The 22580-nt window shown below is 36.8% G+C and overlaps 1 protein-coding gene across 3 annotated transcripts in view; it reads right to left on the minus strand.

Annotated features, from left to right (window-relative positions):
* The window catches only part of MPP2 (MAGUK p55 scaffold protein 2), a 77633-nt gene that overhangs the window by 24673 nt on the left and 30380 nt on the right, over positions 1 to 22580 (minus strand). Inside the window, exon 7 of one of the 3 annotated variants that reach the window (XM_053694482.1) lies at positions 10018 to 10035. The exons of the other annotated variants lie outside the window; for them this stretch is intronic. Coding sequence (XP_053550457.1) covers positions 10018 to 10035 — 18 coding nt within the window. The remainder of the gene's footprint in view (positions 1 to 10017; positions 10036 to 22580) is intronic. 3 annotated transcript variants of the gene reach the window in all.

Below are 22580 nucleotides of genomic sequence, written 5' to 3' on the forward strand. Positions count from 1 at the left end.
GGGTTACAAAGAGGAGAACATTAATGTGGCTTATTTGAAGGCTTAATTAATGAAAAGTCTCCAAGAAGTAAAAATAATAAAAAAGAAAAAGAGACATGAAGGAGTGAACTTTGTAACCACTTATAACGAGGGAGCTAGAAAAATACAAGCAGTGATTAAGAAACACTGGCACATATTAGAGAAAGACGAGTTCTTGAAAGAAGCTCTATCATCAGGTCCCCAGGTCATCTTTAGAAAGAATAGAAATTTAAAAAATATATTGGCACCTACAGTAGTCAGCTCAGAGAGAGGCCAAAGAACATAGTAGATAACATAGTAACATAGTAGATAAGGTTGAAAAAAGACTGAAGTCCATCGAGTTCAACCTATACAAATCTAAAATACTTACAAAAAGCTCCAGTTAAGCTTAAATAACCCCACTAAAAGGTGACCCATTTAATACTAGCAATCATATCCATGAATTTTGTTTATATACAGAAATGTATCCAGACTATTTTTAAATGTATCTAGGGTATTGGCATTCACTACTTCCTTCGGTAATGATTTCCACAATTTTATTGCTCTTACAGTGAAAAATGTTTCCGTTGCAGGAGATAAAATCTCCTTTCCTCCAAACTTAAATTGTGACCTCTTGTCAGAAACAATTTTCTTGGAATAAACAGAGCTTCTGCCATCTCCGTATATGGGCCTTGAATATATTTATATAAAGTAATCATGTCACCTCTCAAGCACCTTTTTTCTAAAGAAAACAGACCCAGTTTGGCTAGCCTCTCCTCATAGGTTAATTTCTCCAATCCCCTTATTAGCTTTGTGGCCCTTCTCTTAACTTTTTCTAGTTCTGCAATATCTTTTTTTGCGATCGGTTCCCAGAACTACACTCCATACTCAAGGTGAGGTCTTTCCAGGGCTTTATATAGTGACAGAATTATGCTTTCCTCCCTTGAATCAATGCCTCTTTTAATACATGCTAGTATCTTATTAGCCTTTGAAGCCTCTGCCCTGCATTGTGCACCCATCTTTAGCTTGTTATCTATTACTACTCCCAAATCCCTTTCCTCCTCTGTTTGGCTAAGTCTTGTTCCATTTAAAAAATACATTGCCTGCTTATTTTTACTTCCAAAATGTAGAACCTTGCATTTTTCCGTATTAAATCTCATTTTCCATTAACTTGCCCATAGTGCTAATTTTTGCAGATCCCTTTGTAATGAAAGTTCATCCTGCTCTGACCTAATGACCTTACTTAACTTAGTATCATCTGCAAAAATAGAGATTTCGCTATTTAATCCTTGCTCCAAGTCATTAATAAAAATATTTAAAAGAACAGGGCCCAGTACTGATCCCTGGGGGACTCCACTGATTACCTTTGTCTAATCTGAGTATGATCCATTTACTACTACTCATTGCTCCCTATCTTTTATCCAGTTATTTATCCATGTGCTAACATTTTCAGCTATTCCCTTTATTTTGTGCATTAATCTCTCATGTGGTACTGTATCAAATGCCTTTGCAAAATCTAAGTATATCACATCAACTGTTTCCCCTTTATCTATATTTTTACTTACTTCCTCGGAGAATCTAATTAGATTAGTTTGACATGATCTATTTCTCCTAAAACCATGCTGATTAGAAGTCATAATCTTGTTTACACGAATAGGCTCATCAATATAATCCGTTATAATCCCTTCAAATATCTTCCCCACTATTGATGTCAGACTAACTGGTCCATAGCTTCCTGGATCATCCCTGCTTTCCTTTTTGAAGAGTGGCACCACATCAGCTTTACGCCAATCCTGGGGTACCATGCCTGAGGATAATGAGTCTTGAAAAATTAAGAGTAGAGGTTTGTCTATAACAGTGCTAATTTCCCTTAACACCCTTGGGTGTATTCCATCTGAGCCTGGAGTTTTATTTACCTTAATGTTATCCAGTTTTTTCCTGATATCCTCTAAACATAACCCAGTTAATGGTATGGACTGGCATGTTCTATTTTGTTCCAAAGTATCATCCAATGGTTCCTCTCTTGTGTATACTGAAGAAAAAAACTGGTTTAGTACCTCAGCCTTCTCCCTGTCATTATTTATCATGCTACCCTCCACACATTTTAATGTACCTATATTATCCTTCTTAGATTTGTTTGCTATTTATGTACTTAAAGAACCTTTTAGGGTTAGACTTAGAATCCTTTGCAATTCATTTTTCATTTTCAATTTTGGCTAATTTGATTGCTTTTTTTGCATGCATTGTTACATTCCTTATAAATATTGTATGTTGAGTCTATACTACTGTATATTCTTTGAATAATTTAAATGCCCTACGTTTTTTTCCTAATTTCTCTTAACACATTTTTATTTAGCCACAATGGCTTTGATATGGTATTTGTTGATATGTATATTTATTTAACAAAGTTTTGAATATTATCAATTTATCCTTTGTATTTTTATTAGAGAATACATTGTCCCAATTTATATTATTTAATGATTTCCTTAAATCGTTGAATTTTGCTTTCTTGAAATTAAAAGTCTTATTTAAACCTTTCAGACACTGCTTATGAAAAGAGATTTCAAATGTGACCATGTTATGATCACTGTTACCCAAATGTTCTTTGACTTCTACGTTTGATATTATATCTGTATTGTTTGATAGTCCTAAATCCAATATAGCTTTACTCCTAGTTGGCTCCTCTGTAAATTGTGACAAGAAGTTATCCCTGAGAACATTTAAAAATCTATCCCCCTTAGCTGAATTACTAGTTTCATTGGCCCAGTTTATATCAGGGTAGTTAAAATCTCCCCTAATTACAGCACTGTTATTAGCAGCCTTACCTATTTGGATAAGTAGTTGAGTTTCCTCCGGGTCACTAATGTTGGGGGGCTTGTAGCATGTTCCTAGTAATATTTTTTTTAGGATTTTTCCCCCCACTCTTTATTTCAACCCACAGGGTCTCTACATTGTTACTTGTATCATAAATATCTTCCCTTATTTTAGGTTTAAGGTTAGGTTTAATATACATGCAGATTCCACCACCCATTTTATTATTCCCGTCCCTCCTAAATAAAGTATTCCCCTCTAAGTTAACTGCCCAGTCATGTGAATCATCCCACCAAGTTTCAGTTATACTGATAACATAATAGTCCTCTTCTGCAACTAAGAGCGTCAGCTCCCCCATTTTACCTGTCATGCTTCTTGCATTTGTTGTCATACATTCATTTTCATGTGCTTTCTGCTGCTACTTGGTGTGCTTTCCTCTATACTATCTAATGTGACATTTCTTAAGTCATCCCTTCCTTGAGATATTAAGGGAGTGACATATTCAAAGACTGATCTCTCTGTTCTATTGTGTTCAAACTGACCCTCCCCCCATTTGCCTAGTTTAAAAGGTTCTCTAAACGTGCTACCATCCTTTCCCCCAACACACCAGCACCAATGTCATTCAGGTGCAATCCATTCTTACTGTACAAATTGTACCCTAGTAAAAAATCATACCAGTGCTCTAAAAAGTCAAACCCCTAATTTTTACACCATGTTTATAACCATGAATTAACAGACCTTAGCTCCTTCTGCCTTACTGAGTTAGCACACGGCACTGGTAATATCTCAGAAAATATTACTTTGGAGGTCCTTGCTTTAAGCTTGCTACCTAACTCCCTGAAGTAATTTTTTAGGACTCTCCATCTCCCGCCGATTCCTTCATTAGTACCAATATGTACCATGACTGCAGGATCAGACCCACATCCCTCTAACAATCTATCAATACGCTCCACAATATGCCCAATATGAGCCCCTGGAAGACAGCAAACTGTTCTATGTCTGGATGACACATTACCCTATCAAACTTCCTAATAATAGTGTCTCCTACCACCAACATCTGCCTTAGGCCCTGACTTGTATGCCCCTCTTCCATGACTGAAGGACTTTTAACTATAGTATGCCCCTCTACCATGTCTGAAGGACTGCCCACCATAGTATGCTGATCTTCCACAACTAAAGGACTGTTAACTATATTAGGCAAAACAGCCCTCTCTGACACTGCCACCCCTGAACTGATATCACCAACATCTTCACCTAATCTGGCAAATCTATTGGGGTGTACCAGCTCAGAACTGGCCTGTCTCTTCTGCTTACCTTTACTTCACCCTCTAACTGTGACCCAGCTACATCCTGGAGTCTCCTCATCTGAATCCTCCCCATTCCCAATGCTAGAACCATTAACAACAAGCTCCTGTGGGAGGAGCGTGAAGAAGGTGGTGTACGCTCAAGCTCACCTGTGTGGAGCAGTAACAGCTCTAAGCTCCCAAGCCACAGAGCCTTTTTTCGGGGTTGAATGTTTTATGCCCTGCCTAAGGAAGAATGTGGCGTATGGTAACTCTCTAATCCCTAAAGGCTGAATGGGAACAGCCATTGCTGGTATACTCAAGCCTCTATTTGCTAGCCTCTAAAAGAACTGTAGCTGAAATACGGCTGTACAAACGCTGGGCTGCCTCTATAACGTTTGGCTGGAGTTCGAGGTCAAGGAGCCTGGAGAGTACAAAGCTTGCTATGAATAGCTGAACGGGAAGGACGCTGCTTAGGAAGAGAGGTATCTCAACCAGAACAGCCCAAGTTCAGCAGCAGACGCACGCTCTCCAGGTGAAGAAAAAAGAACCTGAGAAAAATCGGAGGGAATATGATTGTACCTGAGAAGTGAAAGTGGCCGGTGAGTTTCGGTACAGATATCTGGAGACCGCTTCTGGAGATCGCGTCCCCCCTTCGATAAGCCGGCGAGTGGTTCTGACACTACAGCGCTAGAAGCTGGGCAGGTCGGAAGTGTGTAACGGTGCTGAAAGCGGCAAGAGAAACAGAGATAGCTCTGAGATAGGAGAACACCGGAGATACATTGTATCTACGCCGTGAAGATGAAGGGGGGGTAAGTACAGCAGGTTTCGTACTTCTGGGGAACATAAAAAGCCTAAAAGTTGCAGATAGTACCGGATGAGCTAAAATGGAGATGGGCACTGCGGGTATAACGGCTGACAGATAAACCCCATATTGATGAACTTGTCTCTCTCATTTCTCCTTTACGTACTGTACATTGAGCTCAGTGGTGGCCTGCTGTAATAAAGATAAGCAGACCTTTTTAGGTGTCTCGAAGAGCTGTAAATCACTTGGGAAAGGCTTATAGTTATACGCTGAGTGAAACATATATTTTAACAGCAGGCTGGATAGACTGCTGGGTAATCCTTTTCTTTTTTGCTTCCCCTCCCCCTAAGCTCAAGGAAGTAATATCAAGGGGGTAACTTGGAAGGACGGTTAAAAGGAACGGATCCTGTTATCAGGAGATTCCCGAGTTGAACAGAACTGTCTTAAACAAAGTGGACATAAGTTTTGGCAGCTGGTTCTGGCTGCTTTTGCTGGACTTTTAGGAGACATGAAATCATATGTCTAAGTGTGCAATTTCTTATAATAGTATTCAAAGCCATTTTTGATAGTTTGTAGAAATAAGAGGTATTAGGCAGCATGCTGCAGATTAGTAATTCATGAGAACAAGCTAGGTTAAAACAGGTTAAGATGGAATAAATATATCAGAATAGCCAGGTTCACAGCTATGGGCAACTTTGCATAATAATTTTGACAAATCAAGGTGCTATTTGGTATGTTAAATCTGCAAAAGATATTTGTGAATTGTTTTATTTTTTCACAGGGTGCTAAAAAGAAAAACAAACAAGAAAAAAGGTGTTTGATATGACAAATCCCTATATTCTGGGCTAGCTCTGGTGATCATATCAGAACTCTTAAGTTTTCTCAAAGAGTGTTAAGCGGTGAAAGGCTGCATGAATAATTTAATATGTGGTCCCAGTAGCAAGCTGAAAAAGTGTGTTTGAAAAAGGGTGTATGATCTGCTAAGTCTTCATATCAGGTGTTCTTGATGTAAAATACTTTGGAACCATTAAGTCTTCACATATTGTTTTAAAGTTTGCTAAATCTGTAGAACTAAAGTGCTGTATTGGTAGCAAATTGTAAAGGGTTGCCTGATCGGTTAAATTTCCACATTTTGTGCTATCCCTGTAAAAGGTATTTGAAATATTTAGCTTCTGCATTTGTTTCTCTAAAGGGTGAAACGTTACATATATCACCAAACTCGTATATTTAGTACTAAGTAGACAAGTTTTGTCCCTGTTAATTAAGAGACTGATGGGCCTTTAATTGGGGGCAATATCTGTAAGCTATTAAGAATTATACTGTAAATATTAGATTAGGGTAAGGGCAAGGTCAGAGGTCTTCAGATAGGTCTTAACATAACGGCTGAACCTGATAGAGTAGGCAGCAGATTTGCGCTGCTAAGCGTTCATAGCTGGGGTTAAATTGATAGAATCTACCCGTTTCAGTAAGTCTTTACATTTTGGGGTCATGTATAAAGAGGGCATTTGAATTGCTAAGTCTTCACAGATTGTGTCAGATAAAAGTAGAGGTGTGTGATCTGTTAAGCATCCTTATTCAGGTGCTAAGCCAAAAAATTTTTATACAGCAGCACTGACTAGTAGATTAAATGGAGAAATATATTACAAATCCTAAAAACAAATCTCCAGCTATGCCAGTAAGGAGGGACAGAAAACAAAAATCCTCTCAAGAGAATATACAAGAAGTAAATCTTAGAAGCCCCGATCTGAATATAGAAAAACAATTAACTACGAATCAGTTGGCAGAATTGATCCTGCCCCAATTTGAATTGATAAAAAGTGAGATTTCAGAGCTATCTAATGAAATAAAGCAATTCTCAAATAGACTCATGGAAGTAGAATCTAGAATCTCAAATATAGAAGATAGACATTTTAAACAGGAGGCTGTTCTAGACACGCATTCAGATGAAATCAAGGTATTAAAAGCTAAAATTGAAGATCTGGAGGATAGGTCCAGGCGGAGTAATGTCCGGGTAATAGGACTCCCAGAGTCAAGGGAATATCAGGATTTATTATTATTTAGCGCCCAAACACTACCAAAATTATTAGGCTTACAAGTAGCAGATGGCAGCTTTCAGGTGGAGAGGGCACACAGGGTTGGCACAGTGAGACAGTCAAAAGATGGTAACATGCGACCAAGAATGGTCATGATAAAATACCTAAATTTTCAAGACAAAGTAAAAATAATGCAAAAATATAGACAAGTTCAGACATTTACTATAAACTCTAAGCAGATTTTATTATTTCAAGATTTCTCTATAGAAACATCAACAAAAAGGCGCACAATGGCGCCATTCTGCTCAGGTCTAATCAGGGCAGGTTTGAAAGCAACCATGAAATATCCAGCGAAAATCACAGTCCTGGGTATGGATGGTGACATTGCACTGAATACAATTGAAGATGCAAAAGAGTTCTGTAGAGAAAATAACATTGAGGTATAAAGTAAACTTTCAGAAGTAACTAGCTAGTGTAGGAAAGAGAGGAGGCAATGGAGGCAGGCTCAAAAATTACGAGGAGGGGTGGGGGGGTAGGGAGGTGGAGAGATTTATGTGTTTTCCTTTTTTTTTTTTTTTTTTTTTTGGTTTGTTCTTCTCTCTTCTTATTTTTAAGTCACAAAATGTATAGATTTAGAATAAATGAGTAATTCATTAAAATTAATTTCTTGGAATGTTGGGGGAATAACATCTCCCATTAAGCGCAAAAACGTTCTCAAGTAAGTTAAAAAACACCATCCAGATATCATATTACTACAAGAACTACATCTTAAAAAGGCAGAGATAGGAAAATTGAAAACAAACTGGATAGCTGAAATAATTGCCACACCTTGTGAAAAACGTAAAAAAGGGGTAGCAATTATGCTGAGTAGGGATCTATCATACACTATAATTAAGCAGGAATTAGACCCAGGCGGGAGATACATAGTATTACAACTGAAAATAGATGAGAAAATCTGGACGTTATGTAACTTATACGCCCCGAATAACTGGGACTTTAAGTTCTGGGAGAAGATGACAAAGGTTTTATCTTCATATATTGGGCAGAATTTGATTGTAGCAGGAGATTTTAACAGCACAATGTGTCCCGACCTAGATAGGCATAAAATCCGGTGGAGAGCGGCTAATAACAGAGAAGCTAAGTATCTGCAGAGTTTTTCACGTGTATTGAAATTACATGATGCCTGGCGTATCCAGCACCCAGACAATCGGGAATTTACATGCGAATCAGGCGCCCATAAAAAATTTTCCCGAATTGATATGTTTCTAGTTGACGAATATATTATGAGAAATCACATTGAATCTCAGATCTCGGAGATAATCTTATCTGATCACGCAATTATTGATATAAGGATTGTGTGGAGTACTCCCCCCAAAAAAACTGCAAATACTTTTCGTTTTCCTCAATATATGTATAGAAATGTACAATTTGCAAACTGGTTACAGCAAAAATGGAGAGAATACTCCACACAGAATATGGATTACACAAATAAGGTCGAGGTGTTCTGGGAAGCAGGTAAAGCGGTCATTCGGGGGGAAGTAAAAGCTTACATGATTAAAAGAAATAAGAGAAATAAAGCAAGAGAAACGCAGTTATCAAACCAACTTAGAAATAAATATCTGAAATATATTAGAATTCCCAATAAAGATAATTGGGACATATACAAAGCAGCCAGATTGGAAAGGGAATGCTTCTTGAAAAAGATCGGGGCGTATGAAGAGATGAAAAACAGGGCTACATTTCAGGGCAGTCAGGGTATATCGGCTAAACATCTGGCCAGGCTGGTTAAATTTAGAAAAAAATCAAATCAAATCCTTTCAATCCGGTCTGAAGGGAAACTTTTTAGTAATAAAGATGAAATTGGTAGGATATTTTTTGAATATTATAGTAATCTCTATGCAAGGGAAGAGGTGAACGAAAAGCAAAAAGAGCAATTCTGGTTGGGGTTGGATATCCCCCAAATCTCGCAAGAAGCGTTACAGACAATTAATGCCCCTATTACTGAAACAGAAATATTAGATATCATAAAAAAGTCTAAACTTGGCAAAGCTCCAGGGCCGGTCGGCCTATCGGCAGAGTTTTATAAAATCATGGTGGCAGAGATAGCGGGTAACTTAACCAAATTATTTAATCAATACTATCTCCAGAAAGATATGAAGTCAACTTATTTTTCTGACTCAGTAGTTACTCTAATCCACAAGAAAGCGAAGGATCCAACTAATGTAGCGTCATATCGTCCGATTTCGCTTCTTAATCAAGATTATAAGATTTTAATGTCTCTTATTGCGGAAAGAATGAAAAAATCTATCACAGATATTATTCATCCAGATCAGGCAGGTTTCATTCCAGGGAGAAACGCAGTCAGAAATATGCGCAGGGTCCTTACTACCATGGACTATCTCCATCGGGTCGACCAGGACGCCGGAAATAAAAGTCAGGGGGAAGATATAGCATTACTCACCGTAGATGCTGAGAAGGCGTTTGATTCAATCATCTGGGATCACCTAATAAACTCGTTGAAAAAGTTTGGTTTCTCCGGCGCCCTGGTTGACTTGATTGGGTTAGTATACAATAAGCCCAGGTCCCAACTTCTGATTAATGGCGAGTTATCACAAAATATCACTCTGGGCAAAGGAACACGCCAGGGGTGCCCGCTCTCACCATTACTCTTTGATATTGCATTGGAACCTTTAGCCATATATCTAAGAAAAACTCTTCCACCAATTTCTGTGGGGAACCAGAAGGTATCTGTGGCTCTTTATGCGGATGATCTGTTAATATTTTTACAATGTACAAGGCAGTCCATACCATGCTTTATGAAGATATTAAACACATTCAGTTCATTCTCTGGATATAAAATAAATATTAATAAATCAGAAATTCTTTGGATTATAAAAAATAGAAACAGTTATTCTGATAATTTCAAAGAAGTACAGAATATTAATTATCTAGGTATCAAGATTACCAAGAACCCAGCACACTGGTACCAGCTTAATTTCAAAGAGTTATTTCAGAAATTACAGTTTGATCTAGCAAAATGGAATTTATACTATTTATCTATTTCAGCTCGTATAAATGTCATTAAAACCATTATTTTCCCAAAATTCTTATTTTTGCTCCAGAATCTACCCCTTTTATTACACAAGAGAGACATCGATAGATATAATAAGGCTTGTGCTTTTTTTATTTGGGGGAAAAAGATTTCACTATTGCGTATAACAAGCTGACGCAGGAAAAGCGGTTCGGAGGTTTCTCGTGCCCAAATATAAAATACTATAATATGGTATCCCTGGTCAAATTCGGGGTAGATTGGCTTAGTAAATCAAATTATGTTACTTATTATGAACATGAAACAGAATTAATCAAACCATTTAATCTGCAGGCTGTGCTACACCTTCCGTATAAACAATTACCAAGCAATATAAGAAGGCTAATCACAATTGCCAATATAGTGATCGCATGGCAGAAATACTGTAAAACACTGGGGATAGAATTTCAGACTTCTAGATTATTACCGATCACTGGTAATCCCGCCTTTCCACCAGGATACTGTAATAGCATATTTCATACTTGGGAAAATAAAGGGCTGATTTATGTATCACAATTGAAAGAACTACACACCGGGCAAATTAGATCATTCGAGAATCTGGCATGTGAATATAACTTACCATCTCAGCATATCTATGCATATTTACAGGCCCGTCATTTTATAAATGACTACGATAGCAGGTTCAGCAAGCATTGGGCACAATCAAATATCGAGGCAGGGATAACTTTATATAAAGCAGGTATTAGATCAATCTCAATTTGGTATCAGTATATTATGAGTAAAGAAGGAGAATTGCATGTTAATCACTGTAAACAGAAATATATAATTCATTTTCCCGAGTTGCAAGATAAGGACATAACGGACAGCCTTGAAAGAACAAGAGAGGCAACGGATAGAATTAATTTAAGAGAATCACAGTATAAGGTAATAAACAATTTTTATCTAAATTCCAGCCAGAATTGCTAAGTGGTCTCAATCACAGGCCATATGCCCCAAATGTCACAAAGTAAAGGCGGATCTGCTGCATTACTTTTGGACTTGCCCAAAAATTGTGCAATTTTGGAGTAAAATCCAATATTGGATAAACAGAAGGACAAGAGATACGATAGAGCTAAAGGCAGAACATATATTTTTTTTGTATCCAACGCAAAATACCAAGGAAAGACAATTCATAAATCTAGCGATTTTGATTGCAAGGAATCATTTATGTAAAAGGTGGAAGCATAGAAATTCTTCTTCTATCACTGAATTCATAAATTCCATGAGAAGCCAGATTATGGTAGAGATAATAGGACTGGATAAAGGAGCAGGTAAACAGGTCATTACATTTTTTAAGAAGTGGAAAAAGTATATTTATGGTGAACCTATAACAGTTCAACACTATATTCTCTCGCCTTTCCAAGACTCCATACCTTTCCTAGAATTAATCTTAGACGGATCACTACCTTCAAATTGGGCATATAGTCGATAAGGTGGGAAAATTAATAGAAGTAAAAGTAAACCGGAAATTATTTGTAGTTTCTAAAGTGCAGTTTTTTTTTTTTTTTTTTCTCTCTCTTTTTTTTCTTCCCTCTCCCCCCCCCCCCCCCCCCCCCCCTGGGTAGTAATATTAATTTTAATTTCTTCTGAGTTTTCTGTGAGAAATCTTGAGCGCAGTGAAAAATATATCGGGTTGGATTTGAGTAGTACTCATATAGAATCATGATTGGATTAAGATATGGACAAAGCAGGTGAACTCAAGATTCAGGTTAAGGGACAGATTAAAGCAGGTCAGGGGTTATAGCTGGTAAATAAGTGTTCCTGTAAACTAAATACAAGATTAGATAAATGATATTGGAGGGAGAAGATAAGATATCCTGATAGAGAGAGAGGATTTGCAGTATTTGACTTGATACGGAAAGTTCAAGTAACTCAGAAAAGTATTTTTTTCTTTTTTTAGTCAGCATGTTATTTTTGATTGTATAAGAATCAGATGTTTTATATCTTATTTTGTTGGTATGCAATGTATTTCTTGTTTTCTGTTTATAACTTCTCCTCCAATAAAAAAAATTAAAAAAAAACAAAAAACAACAAACTCAGTCCTATCCATTTCCCTTTCAAGTGTTTGAATTTCATGCAGTGTTGCAATTCATTCCTCCAGATCTCCAATATGAGTATCTAAAGAGACAATATGCTCACACTTGCCACAAACATATAATCCCAGAAGCGGCTGCTCCAGTGATGCAAACATGCAGCAAGCTGTACACTGAATGAGATTCTTACACATACTTAAAAGGATTAACTTAAAAGTATAAAATAATTATATTTCCCATTTTTTACTCCATATCCTTGTTTACCTAACTACCTTGGTTTGCTAACTATTATACTTAAACAGACAATCTTACTTTAACAGAGAATCAATGCAGCAACCCTGAAAGAGCAAGCTCCCAGAGTAAATGTGCTAAATTTATAGACTAGCTAGGCCCAAACAGCTGGAAAAAAAATCCCACCCCTAATTACTCACACAGGAAACAAAAAAACAAAAAAAAAAAGAACCAAGGGAATTGGCTACAAAAACAAACTGTGGGATATTTTAAGTGCAATAGAGCTAACTGTGTGGCCTGTGAACATCATTATGATAAAAAAAACAACAAAGCAAGTCATTAACTAGTAGTCAGTTTACCTGTGAGATCAAAACCTTATGCAATTGCAAATCAACTTTTGCGGTTTATCTTCTGTAGTGCAATTGTATTTTTCTGTACATAGGACGTACCACACACCCATTTAAGGAGAGACTATTGGAATATATTAATAATATTAAAGCAGGACTCACCACTCATAATGTATCCATTCATTTCACCCATTTTCATAACAAAGACCCACAGGGGCTGAAGGGTACTATCCTAGAAGTAGTGAAACAAAAAAGGGGGGGGGGTAGTAGGACCCTGAATCTGCAACAAATGGAAACATTTTGGATCCACAAAATGGTTACCTTGGTTCCCCTCGGACTCAACAAGGACATAGATCTAGCAGCTTTTTTTATTTAAATGTGTGCAATTTGATGGTATTCCATCAGAGTGTTGGTCTCATGCCCACTTGGTTTAATTCCCTATGAGAGATATATAGAGATCCATATGTGTGTGTGTTTATATACATATATACTGTTTTGGTCATTGTTTTTTAACTCTTACTCTTTTGCTATGAATGTATGTACTTATTCTCTAATTCATAAGCACTGGCTTTTGTAAGCTGGGGTTTTCTATATGTATACAGACATTTTGGTATAAGATGAAATTTGGATATTAAGTATGTCTTATATAGTACATAATATATACCATTGTAAACAGCGATGAGGTTTAATTAACGTAACGAAGCATAGTTTGACTGAGTGAAAATCGGCATATACTGATATTAGGCACATGAGCCTTAATATTTTAAGTATATAGTTCCAATTGGAAACTTTGTGTTTTTAAAATGAATCAATTGTTTTGTAACTGTAATTAAATAAATATTGTATTTTAAGGAAGCAGGGTGCTGTCAGCAATATGGGCATTTTAGTCCACAAACTCAGTGATGTTTTCAGTATCCGCCAATCAGATTTAGCCTTGGTTGTAGTGGGTGGGGTGGAATCCCGCCCGGGGTGTTTTAAATGTGGCGGGTAGTGTTATTCGGTAATGTAGCCTCTGATGAAGGTGTATTAGTCAAGACCTTGGAAACACTTCAGGTGTTTTCTTTAAGTACATTGCCAAATTTTACCCTTAAGTATAACTATAGAGTGAGGGACAATTGGGAGCGTTTGCGTCATCGCTTACTTGTGGGCTTATATTTATATTTTTAAGGCATATATGTTACCTCATATTATTGAGGTTTTTTTATGTGTTGCACTATTATTGCATGTTGTTTTTGTCCATATGTTCCCTTGACATACGTTATATCGGAGGGATTAAATAGAGACGTATCCATTCGACACAGAATAGTAGAAGGGACTTCTCAGAACTGGATTGGATCTATATTCAGCACTCCAGACTCTGATTGGACCCACACCCAGCACTTACCTCACAGCGATTGAGGTTGGATCCTGTGAGTACATACCCTTGGGGGATCAGCTGGATGTATTTAGACTTTAGCACTAAATGATCTTATATGATCCATAAGGACTTCTGTTATATTCACCTTGGTTCTATTTGCTTTGTGCTTTAGTCATTTCTCCCATAACGGTTGTTCATCATTACCTGTGATTTTGTATTTGAATGTTTATTATTCTTCTGTAAACATACGTTTGGGTTTAGCCATACATATTGCAATACTTATTCCAGGATTTCTCTCCGTATTGTATTGGATCCACCTATTCTATACTGATGTTGTATACTGATGGTGTATAGTGTATGCCAGTTCTCTTAGTGCCTTACTGTTTCCATGATGAGTGCTTTATACGACTTCCACTCATTTGTTTGTATCTCTAATTGTTAGGCATATCTGGGAAAAGGGTATTCTGTTCTTTGTGGTTTTCCCGTATACAGCTGCTAGTGTAGTCACATCATCTCACAGACGTCTAGATTACGAGTTTTGTGCTGTAGAGGGTGTGAAACGAACGCAACAAAAGTTGCATTATTTCACCCTCCATTTTCACCCTCAAAAACCGCCTTGTGCTTGCGATATGGTGGCGATAAGCACAAAATCCAAGGCTGAGAATATGTGCTTGTGCACGCTTTCCCCATAGACATCAATGGGGAAAGAGTGTTAGAAAAAAAACTAACACCTGAAGCGCGGAATGGCGATCGCCGTTAGGCAACCCCATTGATGTCTATGAAGAAAAAAAGTTATGTTTAAACCTAACACCCTGACATAAACCCCAAGTCTAAACACCCCTAATCTGCTGCCCCCGACATTGCTGAAACCGAAATAAAGTTATTAACCCCTAATCTGCCGCTCCTGACATCGCTGCCACTAATAAAATGTATTAACCCCTAATCCGCCGCTCCCCCACATCGCTGTCACTATAATAAAGTTATTAACCCCTATTCCGCTGCTCCCCGACATCGCTGTCATTATAATAAAGTTATTAATCCCTAAACCTCCGCTTTTACGCTCTCTCAAGCTGAAGCCCTAGCTGATACCTATGCTATGATGCTGTTTTAAATCTGCTTAAATAAAGACTGATGTTTTTAACTTACCTGGAGTTAAGTTCCGAATCTCTTTTTTCTGAAAGTTATTAACCCCTATTCCCCCGCACCCCAACTTCGCCACCACTATAATAAAGCAATTAACCCCTATTCCACCACTCCCCGACATCGCCGCAACTAAATAAACCTATTAACCCCTAAACCGCCAGCCCCCACATTGCAAAGAACTAAATTAAACTATTAACCCTTAAACCTAACAACCCCCTAACTTTAGATTAAAATTACAATATCCCTATCTTCAAATAAATAAAAACTTATCTGTGAAATAAAAAAAACTAAGTTTAAACTAACAATTAACCTAACATAACTATTATACTAAAATTAAAATAACTACCAATTAAAAAAACTAAATTACACATTAAAAAAAACTAACACTACTAAAAAAAATTAAGTCTAAAATTACAAAAAATAAAAAATACTAAATTACAAAAAATACTAAATTACAAAAAATAACAAACATTAAGTTACGAAAAATAACAAACGAAATTATCCAAAATAAAAACAATTATACCTAATATTATAGCCCAATAAAAATAAAAAAGCCCCCCCAAAATAAAAAAACCCTAGCCTACAATAAACTACCAATAGCCCTTAAAAGGGCCTTTGGTAGGGCATTGCCCTAAAGAAATCAGCTCTTTTACCTGTAACAAAATACAAAGACCCCCCAACAGTAAAACCCACCACCAACCAACCCCCCAAAATAAAAAACCTAACTCTAACAAAAACCTAAGTTACCCATTGTCCTGAAAAGGGCATTTGTATGGGCATTGCCCTTAAAAGGGCATTCAGCTCTTTTACATTGCCCTTAAAAGGGCATTCAGCTATTTTAAAAAAAGCTATTTTACAGACATATATACACATATAAACACATAAATACATATGTATACATATGTAGACATAATAAATGCATTGGAGCCTTTTGCAGTAAAGTAATCATATTTATGCAATATTCATATTAAATATAGTGTTTAACTGTGTATTTCTGGAAACATTTCACATTTATTTTTACATTTATATTCATATATTTCAATATTCAATACGTATTTTTAAATAGATATTCCTATATATATCTGTATATATCTATATACCTATATATAAATTATAATAAGAAATATATATATATATATATATATATATATATATATATATATATATATATATATATATATATATATATATATATATATATATATATATATATATATATGTATATATAGTTATAGATATATATTTTACCACAAAAATCACCAGATATATATAGAAATATTTATTTAAGAATAAATAGGACATATTCTTCTATGTGAAGAACATTGGAATATGAAATATTCATATTTTATGTTGGGTTTAGCGCACTTGAATAAATGCAATTGGGTTAGCGTGCAATTGTTGGTGTTTGCGTTTTTTGCAGTTTTCGCACTCCATTAAAGTCTATGGGAGAACTTGTAATATGAGCGCATTTTTCTAGTTAAGTTAATGCGCGAGCAGAAGCGCAAAATAGTGCTCCACTCACAATCTAGCCTTTTATTGGCAGAAGATATTGGGGTTTGTAATCACTCAAAACACACTGACAGTATGATCTGTATTACAAAACTCAACAATGGGAGCCAATATTAGAAACACTATGGCAAGCCATTATAGAAACATAGAATTTGACGGTAGATAAGAACCAAAAACGCACATCAAGTCTACCCATATTACATGTTACTTTTTCCTTAGGATAGCCTTATGCATGTCCCAGGCATTTTTGAATTCCTTTACAGTCTTTGTGTTTACCATCTCAAATGAAAGTTTATTCTATGAATCTACCATGCACTTTCTGACCCAAGATTTTTTAATATTGATACAAAAGAACCAGTGATATAGCACATTATTTCTACTAGCAACTTCTACATTGCAAATAACCGTATGTATTGAAACTCAATCCCTAACCTTTACCAATGAAAGTCCAGTACCCCTATGTTGTTAACTCTAATTGCCTCTGACCCAATCCCTACCGATATTAACCTTAATCATGACTTCCACCCACCTCACATACTTACTTACCCCCACATTTACTATCCTAAATGCCATTAGAAACCCCATCTGTAATCTCCTTCACAACCCTATATCTCAACCCTCCATATAACCCTTTGTAATCCCCCATTGCAAAACCTCCAAAAATGTAAGCACTCTAATTTGTTAATATCATTAAACAATTAGAATTATTGCTGTTGAAATTATAAATTAGAGGAAAACCCGGAGGAAGGCCAAAATGTTGCAAGGGACAAAGGAGACTGGACTTTTTGCTGATAGCCATTAATTGGCCAGAGAAAGAAGAAATAAAGCCCATAGAAGGGCGAAACACGTCGTTGTGTGGCAGTGTGACAGTGTGACATATTGTTTTTATTCCTATATCATCATCTACTGACTTTTAAATATAACCCGGGTTATCCATTATTCCTAATGTTCCCAGCGATTACTTCATAAGAAATCCTATTTGGAGCTGTAGTTGGAAGGGCTATCATATACCCACTACATACTTCACTCCTGCATGCATAGCACTAAGTGCAGGGCTCTATGTTGGCGGATACCACTACAGCAGCTGAAAACAGCTGTTCATTTGGCTTTCCTCTGTAACGGAACATCACAGGTGACGTCAGACGCTGAAAGTTACAGAGTTACCCGCTCGAGGAAAAATACTGAGTAGGAGTAAGCCAGCTTCATCGCAACAAGAAAGGGTAACGTACCTGCTACATGTAAGGAAAATACATCTTTTTGACTCAACGAAAAACAAAGGTATACTCTCTTTTATCCATTATTAAGTAGAAGTGGTATATATTTTTTTGCTGGTCGGAACCTCTCCACGATATAACAGGTACTACTTCCACCATTTGAAAATAAAACACCTAACGTGCATCTGTCATCAGTGGCTCTATATGTGCAGGAAATCCTCTTCTTTAAACAAAACTGTATCAATATTGGGTAATAAGTGATTAACGTAAAGAGACATTGGCCTCTAGTTATCAACGTGTCTACTTACCTGCCATCGCCGGCCCCAATACGCTCGCCTAAGCTCGCCTCACATTGCCGCCGCTGACCTGAATACGCTCGCTAAAGTTATCAAAAAAGCTGTTGGGGGCGATGAGCAGCGGACTGTGATAGTTATCACTCATCCGATCTCGCTGCTATTCAGCTTTTCTACAGCTTTATTGATAAGCTGTCACTAAGCACCCACACTAAACGACACTGTTCTACCCCCTATACCGGCGACCCCGGAGCCCCCCGCAACTAAATAAAGTTATTAACCCCTAAACCGCCGCTCCTAGACCCCGCCACAACTATAATAAATGTATTAACCCCTAAACCGCCGCTCCCTGAACCCACCGCCACTCTAATAAACTGATTAACCCCTATCCTGCCAATCCCGTACCCCGCCGCAACTAAATAAATTGTTTAACCCTTAAACCGCCGCTCCCGGACCCCGCCGCAACCTATATTAAACTTATTAACCCCTAATCTGCCCCCCCTACACCGTCGCCACCTATAATAAATTTATTAACCCCTATCCTGCCCCCCCTATACCGCCGCAACCTATAATAAAATTATTAACCCCTAAACCTAAGTCTAACCCTAACCCTAACACCCCCCTAACTTAAATATTAATTAAATAAATCTAAATAAATATCACTCTTATTAAATTAGTTATTCCTATTTAAAACTAAACACTTACCTATAAAATAAACCCTAATATAGCTACAATATTACTAATAATTATATTGTAGCTATTTTAGGATTTATTTTTATTTTACAGGCAAATTTAAATTTATTTTAACTAGGCACAATAGCTATTAAATAGTTATTAACTATTAACTATTAAGTTATTAACTATTTAATAGCTACCTAGTTAAAATAAAGACACATTTACCTGTAAAATAAAAACTAAGCTAAGTTACAATTACACACTAAACTATCATTAACTAAATTATTCCTATTCCTATAAGATAGCTACAATGTAATTAATAATTACATTGTAGCTATTTTAGGATTTATATTTATTTTACAGGTAACTTTGTATTTATTTTAACTAGGTAGAATAGTTATTAAATAGTTATTAACTATTTAATAACTACCTAGCTAAAAGAAATACAAAATTACCTGTAAAATAAATCCTAACCTAAGATACAATTAAACCTAACACTACACTATCATTAAATAAATTAAATAAATTAACTACAAATACCTACAATTAAATACAATTAAATAAACTAACTAAAGTACAAAAAATAAAAAAAGATTACAAGAATTTTAAACTAATTACACCTAATCTAAGCCCCCTAATAAAATTACAAAGCCCCCAAAATAAAAAAATGCCATACCCTATTCTAAATTACGAAAGTTAACAGCTTTATTACCTTACCAGCCCTTAAAAGGGCCTTTTGCGGGGCATGCCCCAAAGTATTCAGCTCTTTTGCATGTTAAAAAAATACAACCCTCCCAACATTAAAACCCACCACCCACATACCCCTACTCTAACCCACCCAATCCCCCCTTAAAAAAACCTAACACTACCCCCCTGAAGATCATCCTATCTTTAGCCGTCTTCAGCCAGCCGACCACCGATGGAACAGAAGAGGACATCCGCAGCAGCTGAAGTCTTCATCCAAGGGGCGCTGAAGAGGTCTTCCATCCGATAGAAGTCTTCATCCAGGCGGCGTCTTCAATCTTCATCCATCCGGAGCGGAGCCATCTTCAAAGCAGCCGACGCAGAGCAATCTTCATCCACCGACGCCTATAAGCCGAATGAATATTCCTTTAAGTGACATCATCCAAGATGGCGTCCCTCAAATTCCGATTGGCTGATAGGATTCTATCAGCCAATCGGAATTAAGGTAGGAAAAATCTGATTTTAATGTTGGGGGGGTTGTATTTTTTTTAACATGCAAAAGAGCTGAATACTTTGGGGCATGCCCCGCAAAAGGCCCTTTTATGGGCTGGTAAGGTAATAGAGCTGTTAACTTTCGTAAATTTAGAATAGGGTAGGGCATTTTTTTTATTTTGGGGGGCTTTGTTATTTATTAGGGGGCTTAGATTAGGTGTAATTAGCTTAAAATTTTTATTTTTTGTAACTTTGTTTTTTTTATTTTTTGTACTTTAATTAGTTTATTTAATTGTATTTAATTGTAGGTATTTGTATTAATTTAATTTATTTAATGATATTGTACTGTTAGGTTTAATTGTAACTTAGGTTAGGATTTATTTTACAGGTAATTTTGCATTTCTTTTAGCTAGGTAGTTATTAAATAGTTAATAACTATTTAATAACTATTGTACCTAGTTAAAATAAATACAAAGTTACCTGTAAACTAAATATAAATCCTAACGCCTAGATTTAGAGTTCTGCGGCCAAAAGGGTGCGTTAGCTACGCGTGCTTTTTTCTGGCCGCACCTTTTAAATACAGCTGGTATTGAGAGTTCACAGAATGGCTGCGTTAGGCTCCAAAAAAGGAGCGTAGAACATATTTACCGCAACTTCAACTCTCGATACCAGCGGTGCTTACGGACGCGGCCAGCTTCAAAAACGTGCTCGTGCACGATTCCCCCATAGAAAACAATGGGGCTGTTTGAGCTGAAAAAAAACCTAATACCTGCAAAAAAGCTGCGTTCAGCTCCTAACGCAGCCCCATTGTTTGCTATGGGGAAACACTTCCTACGTCTGCACCTAACACTCTAACATGTACCCCGAGTCTAAACACCCCTAACCTTACACTTATTAACCCCTAATCTGCCTCCCCCGCTATCGCTGACCCCTGCATATTATTTTTAACCCCTAATCTGCCGCTCCGTACACCCCCGCCACCTACATTATCTCTATGTACCCCTAATCTGCTGCCCTAACATCGCCGACCCCTATATTATATTTATTAACCCCTAATCTGCCGCCCCCAACGTCGCCTTCACCTAACTACACTTATTAACCCCTAATCTGCCGACCGGACCTGAGCGCTACTATAATAAATGTATTAACCCCTAATCCGCCTCACTCCCGCCTCAATAACCATATAATAAATAGTATTAACAACTAATCTGCCCTCCCTAACATTGCCGACACCTAACTTCAAGTATTAACCCCTAATCTGCCGACAGGAGCTCACCGCTACTCTAATAAATTTATTAACCCCTAAAGCTAAGTCTAACTTTAACCCTAACACCCCCCTAAATTAAATGTAATTTAAATCTAACGAAATAAATTAACTCTTATTAAATAAATTATTCCTATTTAAAGCTAAATACTTACCTGTAAAATAAACCCTAATATAGATAAATTATAATTATATTATAGCTATTTTAGGATTTATATTTATTTTACAGGTAACTTTGTATTTATTTTAACCAGGTACAATAGCTATTAAATAGTTAAGAACTATTTAATAGCTAAAATAGTTAAAATAATTACAAAATTACCTGTAAAATAAATCCTAACCTAAGTTACAATTAAACCTAACACTACACTATCAATAAATAAATTAAATAAAATACCTACAATTACCTACAATTAAACCTAACACTACACTATCAATACATTAATTAAATACAATACCTACAAATAACTACAATTAAATAAACTAACTAAAGTACAAAAAATAAAAAAATATTTACAAACATTAGAAAAATATTACAACAATTTTAAACTAATTACACCTACTCTAAGCCCCCTAATGAAATTACAAAGCTCCCCAAAATAAAAAAATGCCCTACCCTATTCTAAATTAAAAACGTTCAAAGCTCTTTTACCTTACCAGCCCTGAACAGGGCCCTTTGCGGGGCATGCCCCAAGAAATTCAGCTCTTTTGCCTGTAAAAAAACACATACAATACCCCCCCAACATTACAACCCACCACCCACATACCCCTAATCTAACCCAAACCCCCCTTAAATAAACCTAACACTAAGCCCCTGAAGAGCTTCCTACCTTATCTTCACCTCACCGGGTATCACTGATCGGTCCTGGCTCCAAAATCTTCATCCAACCCAAGCGGGGGCTGGCGATCCATAATCCTGCGGCTGAAGAGGTCCAGAAGAGCCAATGTTCCGATCAGCCAATAGAATGCGAGCTCAATCTGATTGGCTGATCGGATCAGCCAATCGGATTGAACTTGATTCTGATTGGCTGATTCCATCAGCCAATCAGAATTTTACTACCTTAATTCCGATTGGCTGATAGAATTCTATCAGCCAATCGGAATTCGAGGGACGCCATCTTGGATGACGTCCCTTAAAGGAACCGTCATTCTTCAGTTGGACATCGTCGGAAGAAGATTGATCCGCGCTGGAGGTCTTCACGATGGAGCCGTTCCTAATCGGATGAAGATAGAAGATGCCGCTTGGATCAAGATGGTTGCCGGTCTGGATCGCCTCTTCTTCCCGGATAGGATGAAGACTTTGGAGCCTCTTCTGGACCTC

This window comes from Bombina bombina, chromosome 1 (genome assembly GCF_027579735.1).
Source record: "Bombina bombina isolate aBomBom1 chromosome 1, aBomBom1.pri, whole genome shotgun sequence".
NCBI classification, from domain to species: Eukaryota; Metazoa; Chordata; class Amphibia; order Anura; family Bombinatoridae; genus Bombina; species Bombina bombina.